At 51.3% G+C, this 21,534-nt stretch overlaps 1 protein-coding gene across 3 annotated transcripts in view; it reads right to left on the bottom strand.

The window, feature by feature from the left end:
* The window catches only part of Ttc28 (tetratricopeptide repeat domain 28), a 413,454-nt gene that overhangs the window by 41,390 nt on the left and 350,530 nt on the right, over positions 1-21,534 (bottom strand). For all 3 annotated transcript variants that reach the window (XM_029476931.1, XM_029476933.1, XM_021163930.2), the window contains 5 exons: positions 20,684-21,207; positions 17,336-17,445; positions 15,624-15,753; positions 13,621-13,839; positions 11,515-11,680 (listed from right to left, as the gene is read on the bottom strand). In XM_029476931.1, the coding sequence (XP_029332791.1) occupies positions 11,515-11,680; positions 13,621-13,839; positions 15,624-15,753; positions 17,336-17,445; positions 20,684-21,207 (1,149 nt within the window). The remainder of the gene's footprint in view (positions 1-11,514; positions 11,681-13,620; positions 13,840-15,623; positions 15,754-17,335; positions 17,446-20,683; positions 21,208-21,534) is intronic.

Genomic DNA, 21,534 nt, shown 5'->3' with positions numbered 1-21,534 from the left:
GGGCTCCAGTGTGAATGCTCTCCCTCCTGGGCTCCAGTGTGAACTACTGTGCTGGGCTCCAGTGTGAATGCTCTCCCTCCTGGGCTCCAGTGTGAGTGCTCTCCTAGGAAGCAACTCAGACAGAGCTCAGAGTTCAAACATCCTTAGCTAAGACTCCTCCCACATCCGTGACTCTGGGCTCGGCTTGGCAGCCCACAGCTGCAGAGGAATGTGTAGCTTTCTCTGAGGCTCCTGGAAGCCAGCCCTCATGGACAGCAGCAGGCAGAAGCTGCTGAGCCTCCTCAGTTCAACAGGGCAGGCCAGTCGGCCTTGCGAGTCACCCCGGCAGTTACAGACCCATGGGCGCTCTGACCAAAGTGGCCTTCGTGAGGTGACGATACTTCCTTCAGAGATAAGAAACTTCTGAAGAAAACTAGATTCTCTCCCACAGCGTCTGCACACGCCACCCCTTGCCACCCCTGCGTCACTGGGCGTCTCTAACTTGCCTGAGCTGATGCACCTCTCAGATCACCCCACCAGCTCACTAGTCTCATGAACATCCAGCTGGCAGGGCCACCAAGGGGGCAGGCAGACATACTAGCATTATTTTCTTTTTAAGAAAACACCATGTAAGGTCTCACAGATTAAGAAAATGCGTTTTCTATAATCAGCTGCAGCGCCCCCACCCCCCACCCCCGTATCCCCAGTGTCACAGCTGCCCAAGCACAACAGTCCGGTGGCTCCTTCAGCAAGAGGAGGCTGGGTTCTTATTCTAGAAGAACACTGGTAGAGTCGAGGACACTCCAGACTTCAGGCTCCAGGGCAGAGCCTGGCCAGTGAAGGGTATGACTAACCCTCAGACTCCCGGGATGCCATTCCTCACCGCCAGCACATGCCAACACACCCAAAGCATGGTCAGGGAGCTGCGAGTTCTGCACATGCTTTATTCCCACAGCACTTGATGCATGAAGCTGCAGTATTAATTGTCTGATTTTCTCTAGATCCAGAAATGAAGCCTTTCCCTGTGGGGAGTATGGACCACCTCCAGTACCACCACCACTTCCTCCTCCTCCTCCTCCTCCTCCTCTTCTTCTTCCTCCTCCTAAGATTTATTTATTTTATATATGTGAGTACACTGTTGCTGTCTTCAGACACACCAGAAGAGGGCATCAGATCTCATTACAGATGGTTGTGAGCCACCATGTGGTTGCTGGGAATTGAACCCAGGACCTTTGGAAGAGCTTTTAGTGTTCTTAACTGCTGAGCCATTTCTCTAGCCTCATGGAGTTTCTTCTTAATGCAGGAATATTCAATGTGACCTTTCTCAGTTTATGTTTATTTACTAGTTTATGTATATGAGTCCGTTACAGGCACACATGTTTAGCACATGTGTTCCTGGTGCACATGGAGGCCAGAAGCAGGCACTGAAGTCCCTGGGATGGGGGTATGTGTGGTTATGAACCTCCATGTGAGGGCTGGGAACTGAACCCACGTCCTCTGCAAGATTGACAAGTGCTCTCAACAGCAGAGCTCTCGCTCTAGCCCTTATTTACATGTGTGTAGTGTGTGGTGTGAGTGTGTGATATGTGGCATGTGTGAGTATTTGTAGTGTGTGATGTGTGGTGTGTGTGAGTGTGTGTAGTGTGTGATGAATGTTTGTAGTGTGTGAATGTGTGTGATGAATGTTTGTAGTGTGTGAATGTGTGTGTGAATATGTGTAGTGTGTGAGTGTATGATGTGTGGTGTGTGTGTAGTGTGTGATGTGTGGTGTGTGTGTAGTGTGTGAGTGTTTATAGTGTGTGATGTGGTGTGTGTGTGTATGGTGTGAGTGTGTGATGTGTATAAGTATGTGAATGTGTATGTGAGTGTGGGGTGCAGGAGCACTGGGGCCCTGATGTCTGTCTCAGCACAGCATCACCTGGAACAGTCCCCACGCCACATCTGGATCTTCATGTCTACTTTGTGCACTGTGACCAGCCCCTCCCAGCCCAGCTCTGCAGCCACCATCCACACCGCACTCCTGTGACCTCAGCTTCCGTAAGTCCCACTCCTGAGCTCACTCGCCCAACAAGTAGCCAAGTCATACAGTACACTGCAGTGAAGAGGCTGAACAAGAAGAGGGCAAGGAGAGCCTGCACTTTCTGGATGGCTGGGAGCTCCGGGTCTTTTAGTGAAAGCCACACCCCTCCTCCTGCAGCCAGGTGCTGTGGGTGGAAGCCCTGTGCCTGGTCCCCTTATGGCCTCCTAAGCCACAGGCAAATCCCTGGCGCCACCTTACAGGCTCAGCTCTGTTTTTTCTGCTTGTCAGGATTTCTGTGTCTTATCTTTGTATGTTTCCTCTCTCTCTATGCTACTGCTACAAAAACCCCGTGAGAATTTACTGCTCAATAACAGCCACACAGCTAGCATTAGGCAGAGACAGGGCTGGGCCAATTTATTCATTTCTTTTTCTTGTATGAAGAAACAAGGGCCCATACCATATAGTAAGGTGTGCACTGGCTTCCTCTCAGCAGCCCCAGTACCCAGAGGGGAAAGGAAGTAAGTGTGTGTGTGTGTGTGTGTGTGTGAGAGAGAGAGAGAGAGAGAGAGAGAGAGAGAGAGAGAGAGAGAGAGAGTGAGTCTTTGTGTGTGCATGTGTATGTATGTGTGTATGAATGTGTGTGTATGTGACTGTGTATGAATGTGAGTTTGTATGTGTGCGCGCTCATGTGTGTGGATGTGAGTGTGTGTGTGTGTGTGTGTGTGTGTGAGAGAGAGAGAGACGGTGAGTCTTTGTGTGTGCATGTGTATGTATGTATGTATGAATGTGTGTGTATGTGACTGTGTATGAATGTGAGTTTGTATGTGTGCGCGCTCATGTGTGTGGATGTGAGTGTGTGAGTGAGTGTGTGTGTGTGTGAACAGATAATGGTCTGGTAGGCTGATTTCAGTATCTTCTGTGCTCTGGAATACTGAACATGGACTATTTAGAGAAGGGGAGGAGGGCCAGTTTGATGCCTGTCATTCACCAAACAGTCGAGCTCTGTGAAGTTCATCCCCTTGTAACCTCTGACTTGGGTGCACAAGGACAGGGATTCTGTATTTCCCTTTGGTCCCCTGTGGCCCAACAGCACCTGACCAACAGGAATGCGCAGTCACCCTACTGGGAGAGCTCTTCCAAAACTGCCCATGCTGTTTTCTCATGCAAGTCCCTAAGGCTACACTCACTAGAGCCCCCCTCGTTTATATCATCTCTGCTGCCTGATCGGATGCTAATTTTCATGTTTCTGGGACCAAATGTCTGACAAATGCAACTTAACTAAGAGAGGGGGAATTTATTCTGGCACAGTGGTGCCTATGGTGACAAGCATGAGGTCACCAGTCACATTGTGTCTGCAATCAGGAAGCACAGAGTGGACAGAAAGTGGGGCCAGACTTCGTGACCTCAAGGCGCACCCCCAGTTGCCTACTCCCTCCAGTGAGACTATACCTCCTTAAAGTTCTCACCACCTTCTAACACAGTGCAACCCATTTGGGGACCAGGAGCCCGTGGGGCATAGATTTCTTATTCAAGCCACAGGCGCTTCCACTTGCTCTCGCTGAGTGAGACTTGGTGTTGCAGTGTCCTGGCAGCTCCAGTTCCATCTCTGTTAACACTGCTGTCAGCCCCGGGCAACACTCGGAAGTTCTCAAAGGCAGGAAAACTATCCCATCAGAGATCTGAAGAGTCTTGGTAGATCATCCCGATGGGAGCACTCTTGGTAGATCATCCCGATGGGAGCACTCTTGGTAGATCATCCTGATGGGAGCACTCCCGTAGTCGGCACCCTGCCTCTGACCCCGGATGACCCCTCAGTCTTTGAGGCTGCAGTGATTAAAACCAGCTGCTCTGGCACCATGAAGGGGACCCTGCTCTGCTCTGTGCCCCACACACTTTGCTCTCCTCCCCTCCTCCATTCCACAAGGGCTTCAAGTCTCCACTGCTTTAAAATTGCTTCTGTCTTTCAAATATGCCACGGAGCCAAGCCTGTTTCAGGGCTGAGCAGAAATTGCCGAGGCAATCACACAGGGGAGCTGCATGCAAGACTGACGGAGCTGGCCCATGTCGGAAACGGAGCAGGTGATGCTGGAGGAAGGCTGGACTTCTCAGAGAAGACCTAAGGCAATACATTAAGTTTTTGAAAATAATTTTTCAAACCAAAGAACTTTTGCTTCTCAACGAGAAGAGCCATTCTTCCGTTCTCAGATTTGCTCTCCTAAGATACTTTAATCAACAGAGGTGTCAACCTGCTCAGTAACAGGCTCTCTCTGTTTTCCCATCTTGTACCCTGTGCTTTCATCTGCTGCAGTCCTAAGATCAGTGAGACTAACCAATACCTAGTAGAACAAATGCACGCTTCAGAAGAGGAAAAATAAAAGTCTACCACAGTTTGCAAAAGGACAGCAGTGTCTGGGAAGATGATCATGGAGGCTTTGTGCTTGGCTCCCTTCTTCCTCTCAACAATGTGAGCGCGTGGCTCCCCAACCCTAGATGGCTGCCAGCACCCAACTTTGAGAGCCTTCACTGAAGGCCACATTTCAATTCTAGGTCATGATTCAGGTACCTGGGGGCTGTGGGCAACTCCCCGAGCCATGCTGAGCCTCAGTTGGAAGCCTGGGGGTGCAGCCACGCTGAGCAGGTTCAGGCACCTGTGGGTGGGCAGAAGAGGCCTCAAAGAGGCCATTTCTCTCCTCTGTAGCCAGGAGGAAGAAAAGATAGGTCTCACTGGGGAGGAAGAGGCCAAACACAAACATTAGCTGCACACACAGGCGTTGTCCAGCCGGAAACCAGGGAGTGTCCGGTTACTGCTGCTACCTCCTGTGCAGTGAGATTGACGCTGAGTGTTCGTACTACAGGATGAGCAAGGGGGCCATCCCGTGCTTCCAAAGACAGCTACACACGCAGCCTTTCCCACCCTCCCAACTCTAACTCAGTGTCCTTTGAAGACGGCCATTCTACATTCAAGACCTCTGTAGTTCAAAGTCCCCATTCACTGTCAACCTGCTTTTTTATCTCTAGGGGTTAAAACTCAACATTGAATCAAAGCAAGCAGCAGCAGGCAGGAAGAAAAAAATACAAAAAAAATACCCCAAAAGAAAAATGCATGACAGCCATTGTGAAACCAGCACATTGAGTGGACACAGACACCCCCTCCTCCTTTTTCAGTTTGTGCCGTTGTAGCTATCTTCCTTTGGAGATGATGATTTTTCATATCTGTAGCCAGGCACTTTAGAGCATGGCTGAAAATCTTTCCCGCCCTTGCATTTAATGCATTATGACAACACAGTACTGATGTAGGGGTACAGGGTACCTTGTGTGTGTGTGGGGGGCACAGTCCCAGTCAGAATATTCGGAGTGACTATGATCTGGGTGCCACTCTGGGGAAAGTGGCCAAACAAGTCCCTACTCTCAGTGGGCTTCGCAGCCTCACAGAGACATTACTAATCAAACTCACAGAGTACCCAGAATGGACACAAACAGGTCTGCGAGAAGAAAACAGAGGTAGGAAATCCACACAGACAATGTGCTCACACCCAATGCAGTCTTTTCTGCAATAACCTCTCAGATCTCCTGAGTTCTATACCTGGCTGTGGTGTCCATGGCAACAACAGGAGAGGGACAAAAGGAGGAAGCGATGGCTTCAAATGGATTAGGGTCTGGCTTTGTTTCTCCACCTCACCTCCATGGAGGAAGGTGGTCTCCAACTTTGAGTGAGAATCGGCAGTGAGGGTGGCTGGCTCGGCCTCACCAGTCTAGACCAGGGAGTGTATTTTACCATACATATGCTATGTTATGCTAAACCTGTCTGGGATGGAGGGAGGGGTAGGTATGGGTTAGACCCTGCAGGCATCCTCTGCTTCAGCAAGCCTAGCTTACCTGTGTAAGCTTTCCTGCCTCCGTCAAGTGCAAAAGACTTATAGAAAAGGCCATGCCATACAATGTAGAATGCAGGGGATCCCATGATGGAAGGAGATGAAATCAAATAGCAAACTCAAGCTCGCTGGAGTACACACATCACAGAGCAGGCTGGAAGCCTTGGAACCAAGCAAGAGAGTACAGACAGTACGGATGAGCAGAGGGCTCACCTTGCCTCCAGCCAACACCATTCTCTATGCCTAATGTGGAGCGGGTGGGCTGGGGACATGGCTCCTGCTGTACAAGTATAGGGGCCGCTGAGTCCCCAGCGGCTGCAACAAATGTCTGTAACTCCAGCACTTGGCTGGGTGCTGCACCCAGGCAGCACAGCGCAGACGGTGCTTGAGATAAAAAGCTTTTGATTACAAAAGAACTTATGCTACTGGAGCCTAGGAAAGCATGAAGAGGGGACTCCGACAGCACCCTACTGAGCCTGACATTTCATCACAGTGGAGGAGCACCCCCCCTTAGCAGGGTCGTCTGCACTTGCACTTTAGTCATGGCCTTGGAAGCCCTTCCACCCATGTACCATTGCATCTAGTTATCAGTGCCTTCATCAGTTACAGTTCCAGGCTGCCCAGCTCCGTAGCAGGTGCCCAGGAAGCAGCTTCCACACAGCAAGCCTGGCTACACTTCAGTTATAGTGAAGATGTCCGGAAGGCTTTCCCCGGTTTGGACAGTCTTAACCTCCATCTCAGTTTGTCGAGAGTGCCAAGAAACTGGACTTTGGGTCACAGCTCAGAACCCTGTGACCTGGTTGAATCTGTGTTATTTCTACATTACTTGGGGGCTTTAGGAGTTCATACTCAAAGTCCTGCCATCCATGAGGACTGTGGGTACCACACTGGGTAACAGCAGCAGGAGATGGCATCCCCATCTTGCTCCTGACTCTAGTGGGGGTGTGCTTGTGCGTCCTGCTGGCTGAAGACCGGCCTCGAGTGTGGATGTAATAAGGTTGAGGTTCCCGCTCTGTTCTTCTTCTGGCATCACAAGCATCTCCTCACCAGCTGGGCTGAGGGTGGGTCTGCCCTCGTGTTGATGTGCATTATATTAATATTTCCAGGTTCTGAACCATTCTTGCTTTCTGGAACTCAGTCCCAATTGGTTAGGAATTGGCATCCTTCCCAAGTGCCGTTGAACTAGTTCTGGTGTTTCCCAGACATTTGTAGCCAGAGCTTGGATATCGGTTCATAATTGTGGCATCTGGGTTGTTCTGGTGTCTGGGTAACTCTGACCGTACAGTTGTGTTTGCCCTGACTGTTCCCTTACAGGTACGTGGGTGAATGGGTGCCTCCAAGAGCGGTAGTGCTGGTCAACACTGAAATCGTCTGGCCTTGGACTGGCCCCTGCTGGAAGAGCTGGGCCCTGCTTCAGTCTCTTAGATCTGTCCAGATGTTTTATTTCTGCCTTAGTTCCATGGCAGCTTGCTCAAAATTGAACGTTAATAGGGAGAGCCCACGGCATTTACTTATAGATTAGAGAGCAGGGAGGGAAGGATAGGAAGGTGATGATCCTTTCTGTCTTCAGACACCTGCTCTTTGACAGCGCAAGAACTAAGATGAAGCCTGGGGTGCAGTGGGAACCCCACAGGCTTGGACTCATTCAGACTATGGATCCTTGGAAAGCGGCCTGTTCTGTCTCCCCTCGAACAGGACATGGTCCCCATCATGTTGAAATCAGAGCAACTATGAAAGTCTGCAGACAACCTTCATAGGAAACATTCCCTCCTGAGGGGAAGGGGGTGTCATCTGACCCTCACCTGAGATTCCTGCCCCCACCCCAGCTGGCCTTTGCCCCCGAGGCATATGGTGTGGGATGCTATCATATACAGGATGTGGAAGGTTAACTGGTGTTGGGACACCAGGGATGCAGCTTTCGTGAGCTGCCATCCATGTCGGGATGGGTCCTTGGTGATGTAGCTCTCAGAGTCACCTGTGGCCCCTTAGGTGGCCCAACAGACAGACTCACTAGTTCCCACAGAGACTTCCATGTTCTGTCACCATGAAGAGACATGTTAATGTGATATTAGAAGTCACTACAGCACACTCAGACAGAGGTGTTCAGAGCTCAGTGAGATAGACAGCTGTGTGAAGTGCAGTGGTGGAGGCAAGGGGCAGGGTGGGACAGAGAAGGGCATGGCCACCAAGGAGGGTGTGGCCATTGAGGGAATGTAGCTGCTGAGGAAAGCATGGCCACTGAGGAGGGTGTGGCCACTGAGAAGGGCATGGCTGATGTGGGCGTGGCTGCTGGAGAGGGTGTGGGCCACTGAAGGGGCATGGCCATCAAGAAGGGTGTAGTAGCAGAGGTGGTGGCTGTTAAAAGAGTGTGGCTGCTGACAAAGGTGTGGCTACTAAGGTGGGAGTGGCCATTGAGGAGGGTATGCTCACCGGGGCTGGCGTGGATTCTGAGGGGGCGTGGCCATTGAGGCGCTCATCTTGTTCAATGGGAGCAAGAATGGAAAATAAAACACATCTACTAGGACCAGATAACGTGATGGGCTCCCATACTTGTGTTCTTTGTGCTACGGTAAAATTACAGGAAGGTCTCTGTGTTTTCTTTTGGATGGACGGCAGAGGTTTTTTTGTTTGTGGTTATTCATTTCTATCTTAAAATATAACATATGGCCACTGTAGAAGACACACACAAACATGCGCAACAACCTGAAAATGATGAAAACAGTGTAATAAACACAGCCAGCGTCCTATTGTCTACGTGCGATACAGCCTGCCTTCTCACATGTGCACACACATCTGGCATACACACACTTCACTCAGTATAAAACTATGGTGTATAATTTGGTGTTCTACTTCTCATTTACCTTCCTAGCCTCCAAATGTACAAGCTAGTACTGATTTTACAGAGGAAAAACCACATGCACAGACCTTTCCGCTGTCTCCACGCAACTCAAAAAAGGCAGACACACGGCTGACAGGGTTACTTACCCTAGGCCTGGGGAAGCCCGGAGTGAGAGTTCAGCTACCTAGGGCAGTCCAACAAAGTAGCCACTAAGCAAGGAGCCATAGTGTTCCAGAGGTGCTGAGAACTCCACAGCTCATAGAGCGGAGAACATAGGAACTGTGTGCCCTGCCCCGTTCCCTGCCTAGAATGGAGTTTGGAGCTTCAACTCCAAAGACGTTCTTGTTGTTATTTCTCCTTTTATCCTTTTTGGTTTTTCGAGACAGGGTTTCTGTCTCTATATAGCCTCAGCTGTCCTAGGAACTCACTTGTCGCCAGGTTGGCCTCTTTTCTCTGTCTTGCAAGTGCTGGGATTAAAGGTGTGTGCCACCACTGAAAGGCTCAAAGACGTTCTCTGATTGAGACTATGGGGGAAGAAGCATGCCTCAGCCTCTAGCCTCAGGGAGTGCCCCTCATTCAAAGGTCAAAATCAGATCTCTTCTTTTGCATGTGTGGTTTTATCGAGGCACATGACAATGAGGAGGAGGTGACATATGTTTTCGGTGGGTTAAGCTTCACTGATGGCTGGTTTGGCTTGAGACAGTCTGGTTGTGGCCGCTCTGTTGCTATCAGAAAAGGGCACAGTAGACAGTTGTTCCCATGCCTCTGTAAGAGGATTCACACAGCAGGTCCCATCCAGGTACCTCCCATACATTTATCAAGCTCCAGGCCTTGGTTTGAAACCTAGGCTGACATTTTGAACTTGCCCAAGAAAGGCTTTACCTCTTGAGCGAACGGCCTCAGCTCAAGGGGGCCGTCCAAAGCCGGAACCCTGCCACTGTGCATGGCTCCTGCCCAAGAGACCAATGGTCATCTCAAAGGCTAACAAGAAGCCCAGCACCTGAGAATCCAGGAGCGGTGGCCTGAGGGGTCTCCAAAAGCATTATGTGTTTAGAATAAGGTGATCTCAGAAGCAAGTTTCTCACTAGGGTCCTCTGGAGATCTTGGTGCATGCTACCCACTTCTTCCCTGCTTAGACCGGCTTGCTAGGACTTTAGTCTCTTATCACCCTGCTGCTGACCATACTGTAGGTCGGAGAGTGAGCTGATTATCATTATCCCAGTATCTGGCATAGAGCAGAGAGGGACTTATGCTGAGCAGCTGCTCTAGTCCTGGTGGGTAAAGACAAGGGCACAGTGCCCTCATGTGCATTGTGGGAATGGCCTTGTGCCATGGACTCCAGATTCCGAGTCACCCGCCACCGTGAGAGGTGGGCCCTGCCTGGTTTGCCTGCTTGCCCTCTCTTCTGTTTTTCCTCTGCCAGCCTGTCCTTCACCCTGTGTTTCACTTTAAGCATGCAATGCTGTCGGCCAGGGAGCAGCCCTGTCACCTGGCACACGGGCTGTGCAGTCTGCAGATGCAGCTTTGCTCGCCTCTTGTCTGACCTAGTTTCTGGGCACTTATGATTCAAACCTCAGAGGGCATCCATACCTCCGTGTCTTTGTGGTTGACCGTTTTATCAACCCCTGGGATCACCACAGCACTGCCCAAGGCCAGAGCCAGGCTGGTCTGGGATGCCCAGCAACCACAGTGCATGTTCATCATTTCTCATAAAAACAGAAGCTAGAAAATGACATTTTGTATGCTTTCCTATTTTCTCAGAACAAGATGCTAATTTTGATAATGAAGAACAGATTGGTGAGGGCTACACTGTATTCACCCTCGCTGTGACACCGGCATGGTTGTACACAAGGCCGTTTCACTTGTGACACAGACTTTGTTCGGTTGGATATGAGATCTGGACCAGGTGGCCATTCTCTCCCCTTCTGACCATGATGCTGCACTGTCCAGTGGTTATCTGTTTCTCATGGAAGAGCCCCTCTATAAGTAATACAGGCACCCCGACAAGTGCCTACACATGGAGCCAGGAAAAGTGCCCATGGGACCAGAGACACCCTGGGCTTCATGGTTCTGGGCTATTTGAGACAAAAGTAGAAGTTCTGCCCGGGAACCAACACTGACTGCAGTGGACCAGTCCCTGCCACTGAGGACTCTGGACTGCTGCTGCTGGGGACATCTGTCCTCTGGGTATAATACGGCCAGCACTGTCTTCATCAGAGACACAAGATGAGTTCTGCAGATGCTCCCTCGTGGAATGAAGGCCACTGGTCCCTCTCCTGAAATTCCAGCCATTTACTCCCTTCCCCACCAGCTGTAAGTAATCCTGCCTTGCTACATGTGGCTTGGGAGGTGCTAGAAAAGTCACACTGTCACCCACAGTGTCTGTCTCTCTCCTGGGAGGCAGAAGGTAGCTGAAGTGGGATGTTTGGGTGATACAGCTATTGGGGATCAGCCATGCCCTTGTGAGTATCCCCATTCCTTATGTTCTGTAAGGCAGCCTGATAACTCCTTGAGTCACCCATCTGGACTTGGGTGGAATGTATCTGTTGCTGGTGCCCTATCTGGGTTGAGTAGATGTTATTCAGGTCTCCCTCACAGAAGTGCAACATTTGGTCACCAGTGGCGACTTGGGTGCTTGCAAACACCTAGGAGGTATTTGGAGGAAACCATTTTCCACGTGCAAGCTAATCCAGCATTGTAATGTACACCAGCAGCAGCTCATTCCTTTCTCACTCCTCATAGAAAGTTGGACATCCCGCTCCAACCCAAAGCGGAATGGTGATGAACTAGGCACAGCCTCTTACCTGGAGTAGTAAGACTCCACCCCCAGGGCCTCCCGGACACTGGCGATGTGCTGCTCCAGTGTAGAGCTGGTTGCTACAGGCAAGGCTGCACTGCTGCCGGCTTGGAAATCACTGGAACTTTCCACTGAATTATCACCCAAGTAATGTTCGTGAAACTTCAGGATTCCTGCAACAAGGCAGACATGGCAAGGTCACACATGGTTGGGTAGCAGGAGAGTTCGGGCAAAGGCAGGAGAGAGGAACGAGGTGCTGCATGGCTTCTTGGCCAAGTGTGCTGGGAGCCTGAGGTTTCAGGCTTCTTGAACTGGAGCCACGTCCGTGCACAGTGCACACTGTCAAGACACAGGCAAGCTTCTGATGACACATGCAGAAGCCTTGGGTGTGGATTGCTTCCTGTGCACTTTTGGAATAACGCTCTGGGGAGTCCTGCTTCCTGATCCGCGTGCAAGTGTCCAGATCAGAACCTTGCAGGGACTGAAATCCTGAGCAAAACTGGCCAAATGGAAGTTGTCACCAAAGACCTTTCATTTTGCAAAAGCAGACCACGATAAGCATGCATCCATTCTAAAATAAAACCAACTGGTCAATGGCCAGTAACAGTTTAAGGGAGGGAAAAGATGGTCTGTGAAATGGAAGTGGCCCATAGTGGTTTACTGGCAATAAGCTCGGGCAGCATCCTCAAATGGCAGTGAGGTGTGCCAGTCCTCTCATTGGATCACAGCCCTGGCAAGAGCTTCAGTCTCATTAACAACAGAGAGAGAGAGAGAGANAGAGAGAGAGAGAGAGAGAGAGAGAGAGAAAGAGAGAGAGAGAGAGAGAGAGAGAGAGAAAGGGCACAATAGGTGCCTTGTTACATGGGGCTCACTGTCACATGATCTGGGCATGCCACCTGTCAGACATGTCCCCAGTGATGCAGCCACCACTTGACATCTGCCAGCTGCCAACCCTGTCCACATGGATGTGAGCCCCTCTTGGGGGCAGAGGTGTGGACATCGCTCATTAGCACAGGAAAATCGCAACTTAAACCCAGCATATGAAGGTGAGAGGGAAGAGTGAGGATGCAGCCTGTGGGAAGCCCAGGTGAGCACCACTTTGTGTGTGGGGGGGTAGAGGGTTATTAGGGGGTGGGGAATGGGGATGGAGGGTGTGGGGGGAGATGGTCCTGCTGACGCAGAGCAGCTATAGAAGGCGATTCCTGACGCCTTTACTGCGGACAGGGAGAGAGACTTGTCACATCTCCCTGGCAGCTGAACTTTCTACAGATAAGCGAGAAGCCCATTTTTCAAGATTGCCAATTATAAGACCCGCTTCTCCAGTCAATAAACTCTAATTGGATCTGGTGTGTCCCTTGCATGGTGAAGTCATCGGCATTTTATTATGCAGAAAAAAATATGGCCCCACAGCCACTTAGTAGTTTTGTATTCAGTGAAACTTTTAAATCCTGCGTGCTTAGTGCTGATTTAACCAAAGATGATATTCACTTCTAAAACAGACTTTTTTGTTTGTTTTTTGAGTCAGGGTTTCTCTGTATAGTCCTGACTGTCCTGGAACTCACTCTGTAGATCAGGCTGGCCTCGAACTCAGAAATCCGCCTGCCTCTGCCTCCCAAGTGCTGGGACTAAAGGCATGCGCCAACACTGCCTGGCCTAAAACAGATTTTTTTTCCGACAGAACTAGTAAAACAAAACAAAACCCACCACCAACAGAACGAACAAAAAACAAAACAAAAAACCCAAACAAACTAGCCAATTTGATTCTGTTAAACTCAGAAATTCAAGCTTACGATTTACTTATAAACCACGAGAGTCATCGTCACTTTGATACGTAATATTACCAGAGGTCACAATGATCAGATCACTCCTAGCTGGCGAGCAGCTGCCTACGGATCTGTTAGCCGCTTCACCCGTCTCCTGAGGTTCCATGTTGGATGTGTTCTCATCCAGTGGCAAGGAGCCACCCTTTCTTGGGCTATTTTACTAGTACGATGCCCCATCATGGATATCCACTGCTGGTAAGGTTTTCCTTCATCTGACACACGTGGCACCGCTCAGCCCCCTTCAGCCCCCCTTCACCTCCTCACTTCCTGTGCTCCAGCAGAGTCCTTACCCGCTCCAGGAGCAAGCAGCCAGCTGTAGAGGTAGCCTGCAGCCAGGGAGTAGTACAGCACTAGTCCCCGCTGCGCATTAACCATCTCTAAGATCTGGTCGATGGTGATGGGTGAGTAGGGGTCGGAGTCCTGTTGTCCCGTCTGTCTTTCCACCAGCAGGTCAGCAAATGCTCTTGTCCGGCCCCTTTCTGCCACGGCCAGGGCTTCATCGTGGTGGCCTAGGAGACAGAAGGACAGGTGTGCTCACTCAGGGAGCAGCTGAGCAGCCATCTGATCTGGAGAAGGAGACCCACGGCCTCTGTGGCAGCTGTGGCAGAATTTCAGGTACACTGCTTTGGGTACACTCCCAGAAAGAGGGATTCTGACAGCTGCCCACTGAGCTCAGTAGATTCAGTGAAATCCTGACTGTGGAGATGCCGAGGTGTTCATTATCACCACCTGCATGGGTGGTACCTTTGTTGCCATCAGAGCTGAGAGCCTGTGGCACTCAGTGCTCCTATTATCCCACTGGGCAAAGGTCTGAATGAAGCCTGAGTTCCCTGTACATCTTAGGCTGCTTCTTCCCCAAGCTTTCCTGCAGCCTTTCCGTCTGCATTCTAACCCTACCTCCTCTTAGGGCTGTGCACACCTGTTCCTGCTGCCTGGGAGCTGAAGCCTGACAACATGAAGCCACACATGAGGGACAAGCTGCAGACGACAGACTTAAGGGTAAACACCAACATGGAAATGTCGCCAGAGCAAGGTCTGAGGAGACAAGACTGAGGCTGGGAGCCCAGGCCACAACTCCAGAGATTCCGGAGGCTTCACCCCCTGTTGTTCAGGCAGCCTTACAAAGAAGGGGTTTATGCGAGTGCGTGCAAACACCCTCCCTTACGCTATTAACTTATTAACTGGAACAGCAGGGATGATTTCTGCACACACTGGAGAATTATCCCCAAAGTGCTGGGCAGATTTAACAGTGTGATCATAATGGCAATAAATGACATCCCAGGCATGATCCCAGCCCACGCTTAACAGGAAACCTGAGCATTAGATGCGTGGGAAGCAAAGGTGGGGAGAAAGGCGTCAAACACCCAACTCAAAGCACGAACACTGTGATGTCTATCTGTCTGTCTGTCTTCACTGCCACCCTGGCTGGTTTGGGGATCACCTGGGAGCCAGCTCTGGGTGTGTCTAGAAGGGTCTTTTAACAGACAAGGGAAAGCCAGCTGAGGGCCAGCATTCATGTCTCTCTGCTTTAGGACTATGGTGTGAGGTGACCAGGGGCCACCAGCTCTCATTGTTATGCCCCCTAAATGTGAACTGCATCCCTAAAAATGAAAAACTCCAATACCCGCTCTGTGATTCTCTTTTCTCCAGTGCTTTTCCAAGAAACACTAAAGCCCAGGGCAGGGTAACTGTGGATTGCCTTGCTGCCTTTCAATACACAGGCTGGGGATGCGGTTGGGAAGAGCCCTGACTGCGTGTGGCACAGCCTGGGACATAGGCCCAGAAAGTACAATCAATCAGCAGCAAGAGCACATGGCTCAGGAAACAGAAGTGGCCAGTGTCATCCCAGCACATGGCCTGAGTGAGGCTTGAAGTAAGTGTTGGTAGAGGGACATCTGGTGCAGGGGTCTGTGGGGGAGGGACACCTGGAGCAGGGGTCTGTGGGGGAGGGACACCTGGAGCAGGGGCCTGTGGGGGAGGGACACCTGGTGCAGGGGCCTGTGGGGGAGGGACACCTGCTCTGCTCTCTCAGTATTAGAATTGCTCTGCTGTGGTTAAACCAATCAAGTCACCCTCGATTCATCAACCTATGTGCATGACATCTGGTGGAGATCAGCTGAGAGCGTGCTCACTGAGCTCATGGGGACTGGCACTTGCCCCCATTGCTCTGCCAATCTTTGCTGAATGAACAAGTGACCGTTTAATAGCAGGCTGTGGCCTTATGGTCTGCACTGATTACTGAACCATGGGCTTTGTGTGTACAGGCACACACACAGACGCCAGCTGCTCTCACCTAGGCTGACGAGCACCCGCTGCAAGGCCTGGTAGGATGATGTCTGCAGGTCGAAGAGAGAGAGCTTGTAGTCTGTGCTCAGCTGTGCCTCGTGCCGAATCGTTTCAAACAAGGCCGACGCCCTGTAAAGCTGCAAGGGACAGAGACTGTCACTCACGTCCACAACCAACGCCCAGCAGTTTGGAGATGCAAGACAGCTCTTGCTTATTTATACCCGGGCACACAACCTGAAAGCACCTTTTAAAGGAAAGTACCTTTAAAAGGAAGACTGCCAGGCAGGCTCTTGTGGATCTGAAGAAATCAGTTAACTCAGCCCCAGTTAACTAGAGTTTACATGACCAATCTTTGACAGACGAGGGGATATGGAAGATTAGGACTTGTGGTCTGAAGGACACGAAAACCAATTATCAACACAAACAGGAGCTGCTTTGACTAAAGCAATGAAAATCCTCTACTTCTGTCACCAGACAAGAGTAACTGCCCCTCCCCATCCCCCACCCCAGGCCTTGGGCACACTGGAGATGGACCAGGCTGGGCAGTGAGATTGTAAGTGACCCAGTGTCACAGAGCCCAATCATAGCCCTCAAGACCAGGCTTTGCTTAGCTCCATGGGGCTGGTTTCCGACGCACGGACACCTTGAGGCCCAGACAGCTGACATTTCCCTGGGAGACCCTGTCCCCGAAGCTCCACATTTATACAGGCTGGAAGCATGGAGCCAGGACCCTGGAGCAGAAGAGCAGATGAGATGCTCTAGACTCTGCCGCTCAGCGCTATCAGACTCTGACCAGGACACTGAGCCTCAGTTTCCTCTGAAAAGTTGTCCTCTCTCTGTCTTCCTGAGGAGTTTGAGGAATAGCTCAGGGAGCAGAAGTACTTTGAAAACTAAGTTGCTGTACTGATATAAACTTTGATTCTTATACACAGGAAATGACAGTATTAATCCTTTTCATTGCCTTTAATACTTTTTAGAAGAGGATTTTAAATTTTTATTGGTGTGTGTGAGGGCTGGGTGTGCACTTGCTCACATATCTGCAGGGGATTGTGGAGGCCAGAAGAGGCTGCTGGATACCCTACGGGGGAAGTTAGAGGTAAGCTGCCCAGTGTGGATGCTGGGAACTGAACTCAAATCCTCTGTTTTTCCCTGCTGAGCCACATTCAGCCCCAATCTTTAACATGTCTAAGCTCATGGCTCAGCACTCTAACATCCCAGCATGCTGCAGCACAGACCCAGTCCCAGCCTGTGCCCAGGCTGCTCCTCTGGAGACAGGCCTCACTGGTCTCATGAGGAATCCCCGTTTCCTGGCACACTGTTCTCAGTAATCAAACAGCCAAGGGCTGAGTTTGAAGCAGACATCTGTCCATCCACAGCCAGTGTGTCAACACACTCCTCTTTAGCAACAGGGACTCCCTATGAGGAAGGGGGACAGGTTATCCCCTCTGCCCTAACTAGAAACCTCCAAGGACAGTAAGCCTGATGGCCACACATCCTGATCTTCCCTCTCCACTGAAGGAGGAATGTGGTTTTATACTAACCATGGCAACAGTGCACAGCATGAGAATCTGAGAAATCAAGAGATCTGCCCTGTGGGTGAGCGGGAATCTTGACAGCTCTCAGGCTACACAGGCAGGGACTCTGGGTACATTAGACAGGCCAGCAGCCCTGAGACAGCCATGGAGGGTGCTTTAGCTCCTGGAACAGAGCTCTGCGTACCTGGTGCTGAGCTTCCTCCAGGTTTCCACTTGCCCAAAGGGAGAGACCAAGACCATGGCGAATTTTTGCTTCATCTTCTCTTCGACCCAGTTGTTCAGCTAACCTTAAGCCTGAAAGCAGACAGAGAATCATAAGGAGAGGTGACAGGGACCTACTGGCGATTTTACTTCGGATGCATGTAAGGAAGGCTGTTGGACATGCCAAATCAGCCCCTGGGAGAGGATGCTTCCAGTGTTATAGGAAGTGAAGAGGTGCCGCAGCAGGAGCCCAGGTCATGACTGTTGGCAGTGGATAGGTTGGTAGGGCAGGCAGAACAGGAAAACCAATGTTCCCTAACCCGGCTGCCCTTGCAGATGCAAAACGCTTGGCTCTGCAAATGAAAAGTCCTGGCTGATACACTCATATCCCAAGATTCTCTGCCTGGGAAAAGCTTTTCCTGACAGCCAGCTACAGAGGCTAAGACCACATGCCTTTCTGTCTCCCCCGACACCGTCCAGGCAGCGCTGATGAAAGGCTTGTGAGTGTCTCTTGAAAGCAGAACGGTACGCAGCTGGACCCTGCTCCTGTGACTGAAGCCGACACGCTCTGGGTCCCATCTGTGATGTGCCTCAACGGGGTTGCAAAGCAAGTGCTACTGTGAGCTGGAAGGCTGAGTAGCTGCCCTCGTTTCCATGGTCTCCACAGAGGCACCTGTGGTGGGTCACTCACTCACAGCAAGCTTTGGGTTTTCAGGACACCAGCCGCCTCTAGGGCTTTGTGCTGCTAAGTCTAACAGCCACAGTTCATCCTATCGGTCACTACACTGGTCTCTGACACTCTGAATGCATTCCAGGGTTCTCTGCACATGAGCCACCGCATGGCTCCCACAGCTCCACTATATACACAAGCCAGGGTTCCTCTCTCATCTAAGTCAGGGCAGGAAGCCAGCACCAAGCACTCTGGGCTGGTGTGATTCCTGGTTTTTTAAAGGCCCTGAGTCAGCTGAATGGCTGCTGTGAGTCACCGCTCAGGGGTCTGCCTCCTAATTTATGATGCATTTCAAAACACACGGCTCAAAGAGTTCAGAAATAGCATTCTGAGTCTAAATCATGCCAGTGGGCAACAGAAGAATTTGCAAATAATTCACATGAGAGACAAGGGTTCTCGGGAGAACCAGGGTGGCTCTGGGTATGACGACTTTCAAAGGGCCCACCACACTGACCCTCAGTGCAGAAGTCTGGCAAGTCCTTGGTCTGAGTCAGAAGTATGGTTCTTTGGGCAAACCACTTGGAAGACAAATTCTGAGAGAGAGGGACCTTGCTTGGTTCCAAGTGTGTCCCTAGCAAGAAGGGTGTCCACACACCACAGGGAAGATGTACTCGAACTGCCTTCGGGGAGCCTGCACATTCCACTCTACATGGCCAGCTCTCCTGCACTGCAGTAGAGCCCCAGGGAGTTGCCAGATGGAGCCTACTTCCTTTGCTGGTTTCCAGAGTGAGAAGGGCTGGGTGGAAAGCCCTGGAGTTAACCCATGTCAAGCCACACCATCTGGGAGTTGTTTAGACTCAGACCCACACAGCATTCCATTGCACAGGGCAGACAGGGCAAAGCTGGGGTGAATCCCAGCTGAACTGGCCCTCTGCTGCAGGTCTGCAGGACATCCTGCCCGGCTTGCAGAGAACGCCACCCAGCACCTTACAGTGTCCCGAGCCTGCTCAGAGTGCACTAGAGACACCCAGTTAGGCTCACAAACCCTGTCTGCCACTATGGGGAGTTTTCAAATACAAGTTTTTATAGTTTTATGAGACTTGTCACAAGAGACAATACAAACAAAGTGCCGAGTTTTCCACAGATACAGACTTCTGTGACAGTGCCCCAACCTAGCCAGCTGCTGCTGGGAAATGGCATTTCAGAAGGGGATTAATAGTAAGGTCCCTGTTGCAAACCCTGAATTCTGGGTCTCATACATTCAGCCAAAAGCCATCGCTAGGTACTGGGGCCGTTAAAATACTAGAATGTCAACAAAGCTAGGGGCCCATGGGAACCATAGAGGTGGGACAGTGACTCCAGCTTCAGAACTTCCCCACTGCAGGCCTGTGCTGAGCCACTGCCAACCTGGAGGTATTGTTCACTCAGCCTCCTGCTTCCCACCCTGGGGACGTCCCCTGAGGGACAGGAGGGTATAGCTGCCCCAACCCTGCAGTTTCTGTGAGGTCAGAAACAACTCCAGACAGGGGCTGAGCCCACTCTGCAATGAACTTAAGGGACGGGGTCAAACTGCGGTGCTTCTCCAAGCCTTGGTGACATAGCTACGAAGACAGGGAGACATGGAATAGTTCTTGGGCTGTGGGTGCAGCTCAGTGAAGAGAATCTGCCTAGCATGTGAAATGAGCTGACATGTGCTGACTGTCAAAGAAAGAAAGATAAAAACGAAAGCAGAAGGTAGCAAAAAGGGCACATCTTTGTTTTGCTGTGAGAAGTAAAATGCGGCCTAAGGGGCTGCAGGTGGAAGCCCTTGCAAACTTGGAGCCAAGTCCTTTACCAGTGAGCACACCCCTCTCTCCCTCTCCTATACACAATGCCCTCTGCACCTCTGAGGGCTTCCAGAGCAGGGACAGCCAGGTATGGAGGAGAAAGGCAACGCTTTTGCTGTGAGATTCTAGCTCATGTAGGAGGGCCCCACCAGCCTCAGGTAATTGGCAGACTCTAGTAGTGGAGGTAGGGGGTGGTTTCCAGGCCAGCTTTTTAATATCAGTTTGGGTACTCTCAGAGCAAACACCAGAAGGTCTGGCCAGGCCCCGGGTAGAGACACTGGGCTAGCAGCTGCTGTGCCTGAGCCGAGAACCATAGGCCGTGGTGCTTAGGTATCCTCTGGAAGGTTGCCACGGCCTGAGGCAGTTGGGCTTGTTGCTGCGGTGGACCCTCCTGATTCTATGCCCTTGCATCTTATGATCCGCCTGGTGAGGATGTGTCCTGTATCCAGTCGCTGCTCTGACAACCAAAGGGGTATTGGCTATTTGGGCAGCAGGCCAGGGGCAAGTACCAAAACCAAGAGAGGGAGGGGAGGCATTAAGGGCCAGAGAGCTGGGGCAGGAAAGGGAAACTATGGAGGGAGCCGGGCGTGGTGGTGCACGCCTTTAATCCCAGCACTTGGGAGGCAGAGGCAGGTGGACTTCTGAGTTTGAGGTCAGCCTGGTCTACAGAGTGAGTTCCAGGATAGCCAGGGCTACACTGAGAAACCCTGTCTCGAAAAACAAAAAACCAAAAACCAAAACTATGGAGGGAAACCAGGTGGGGATGGCAGGGCCTGCGCGACCCTCATTCTACAGTGCTGGCTGTGTCTCCCCTGGTTGGAGCCCTTTTGCCTACCTTCCTGTAAGTACATGACTGCCTGCGAATAGTTCTGCAGGGCATGGTGAGTCCTTCCCAGGCTGCTGTAGGACACGGTCTTGGCCACCAAGTCGTTCATCTGTGCCGCGATGCTCAGGTGCTGCTCCTGATAGACCACAGCCCTCTCGAAGGTGCCCAGGGACTCGTAGGTGAGTCCCAGGTTCCCGTAGGCCCGGCCCTGGCACGTGGGGTTGTCTGTCTCCTCTGCAATCTGCAGGTCGAGCTGGTGGTACTGCAGGGCTGTGTCATACTCTCCCATCTGCTGGTAGACACCCCCCAGGCCGCAGGCCGCGTCACTTTCCAGGGCTCGGTCCTTCATGTCCCTGGCAATGTTCAGCTGGCGTTCAAGGCAAGAGATGGCTTGCTCATAGTTCCCTAACTGGCTGTGGAGGCTTCCCAGCTCTCCGTAGGCCTGAGCTTTATTGGAGGCCTCCCCGAGCTCATGGGCCACCACCAGCCTCTTCTCGAAGCACACGAGGGCCTGCTGCAGGCTTCCCGTCGCCCTGTGGGGATGCAGACAGAGAAGCAATGAGATCACTCTGTGCAGGTGCAGACATGCTAAAGCCCCTGAGAAAATGAAAAGCATTCGTCACTGTCACTTACTATAGGGGCTCTTAACTCCTTCTCTAGCTAAAAATCTATCATGTGCCCTTAGAGTGAGATGCAGAGGAATTTCATAATCTGGAAAGCAATTCAAAAGTCATCCCTTAGTGACCTTCCCAGGAGCTTGCAATTCAGTGGGACGCGCACCCCCGAGGAAACATAAAATATATTAATAGACACGATGATAGCGGGGTCCGGGACTCGGGCCTCCCAGCCTCCACTACTGC

The sequence above is a fragment of the Mus caroli genome, chromosome 5 (genome assembly GCF_900094665.2).
Source record: "Mus caroli chromosome 5, CAROLI_EIJ_v1.1, whole genome shotgun sequence".
NCBI classification, from domain to species: Eukaryota; Metazoa; Chordata; class Mammalia; order Rodentia; family Muridae; genus Mus; species Mus caroli.
Note: the sequence above shows the minus strand (reverse complement) of the source record. Positions and strands in the feature narration are given on the sequence as shown.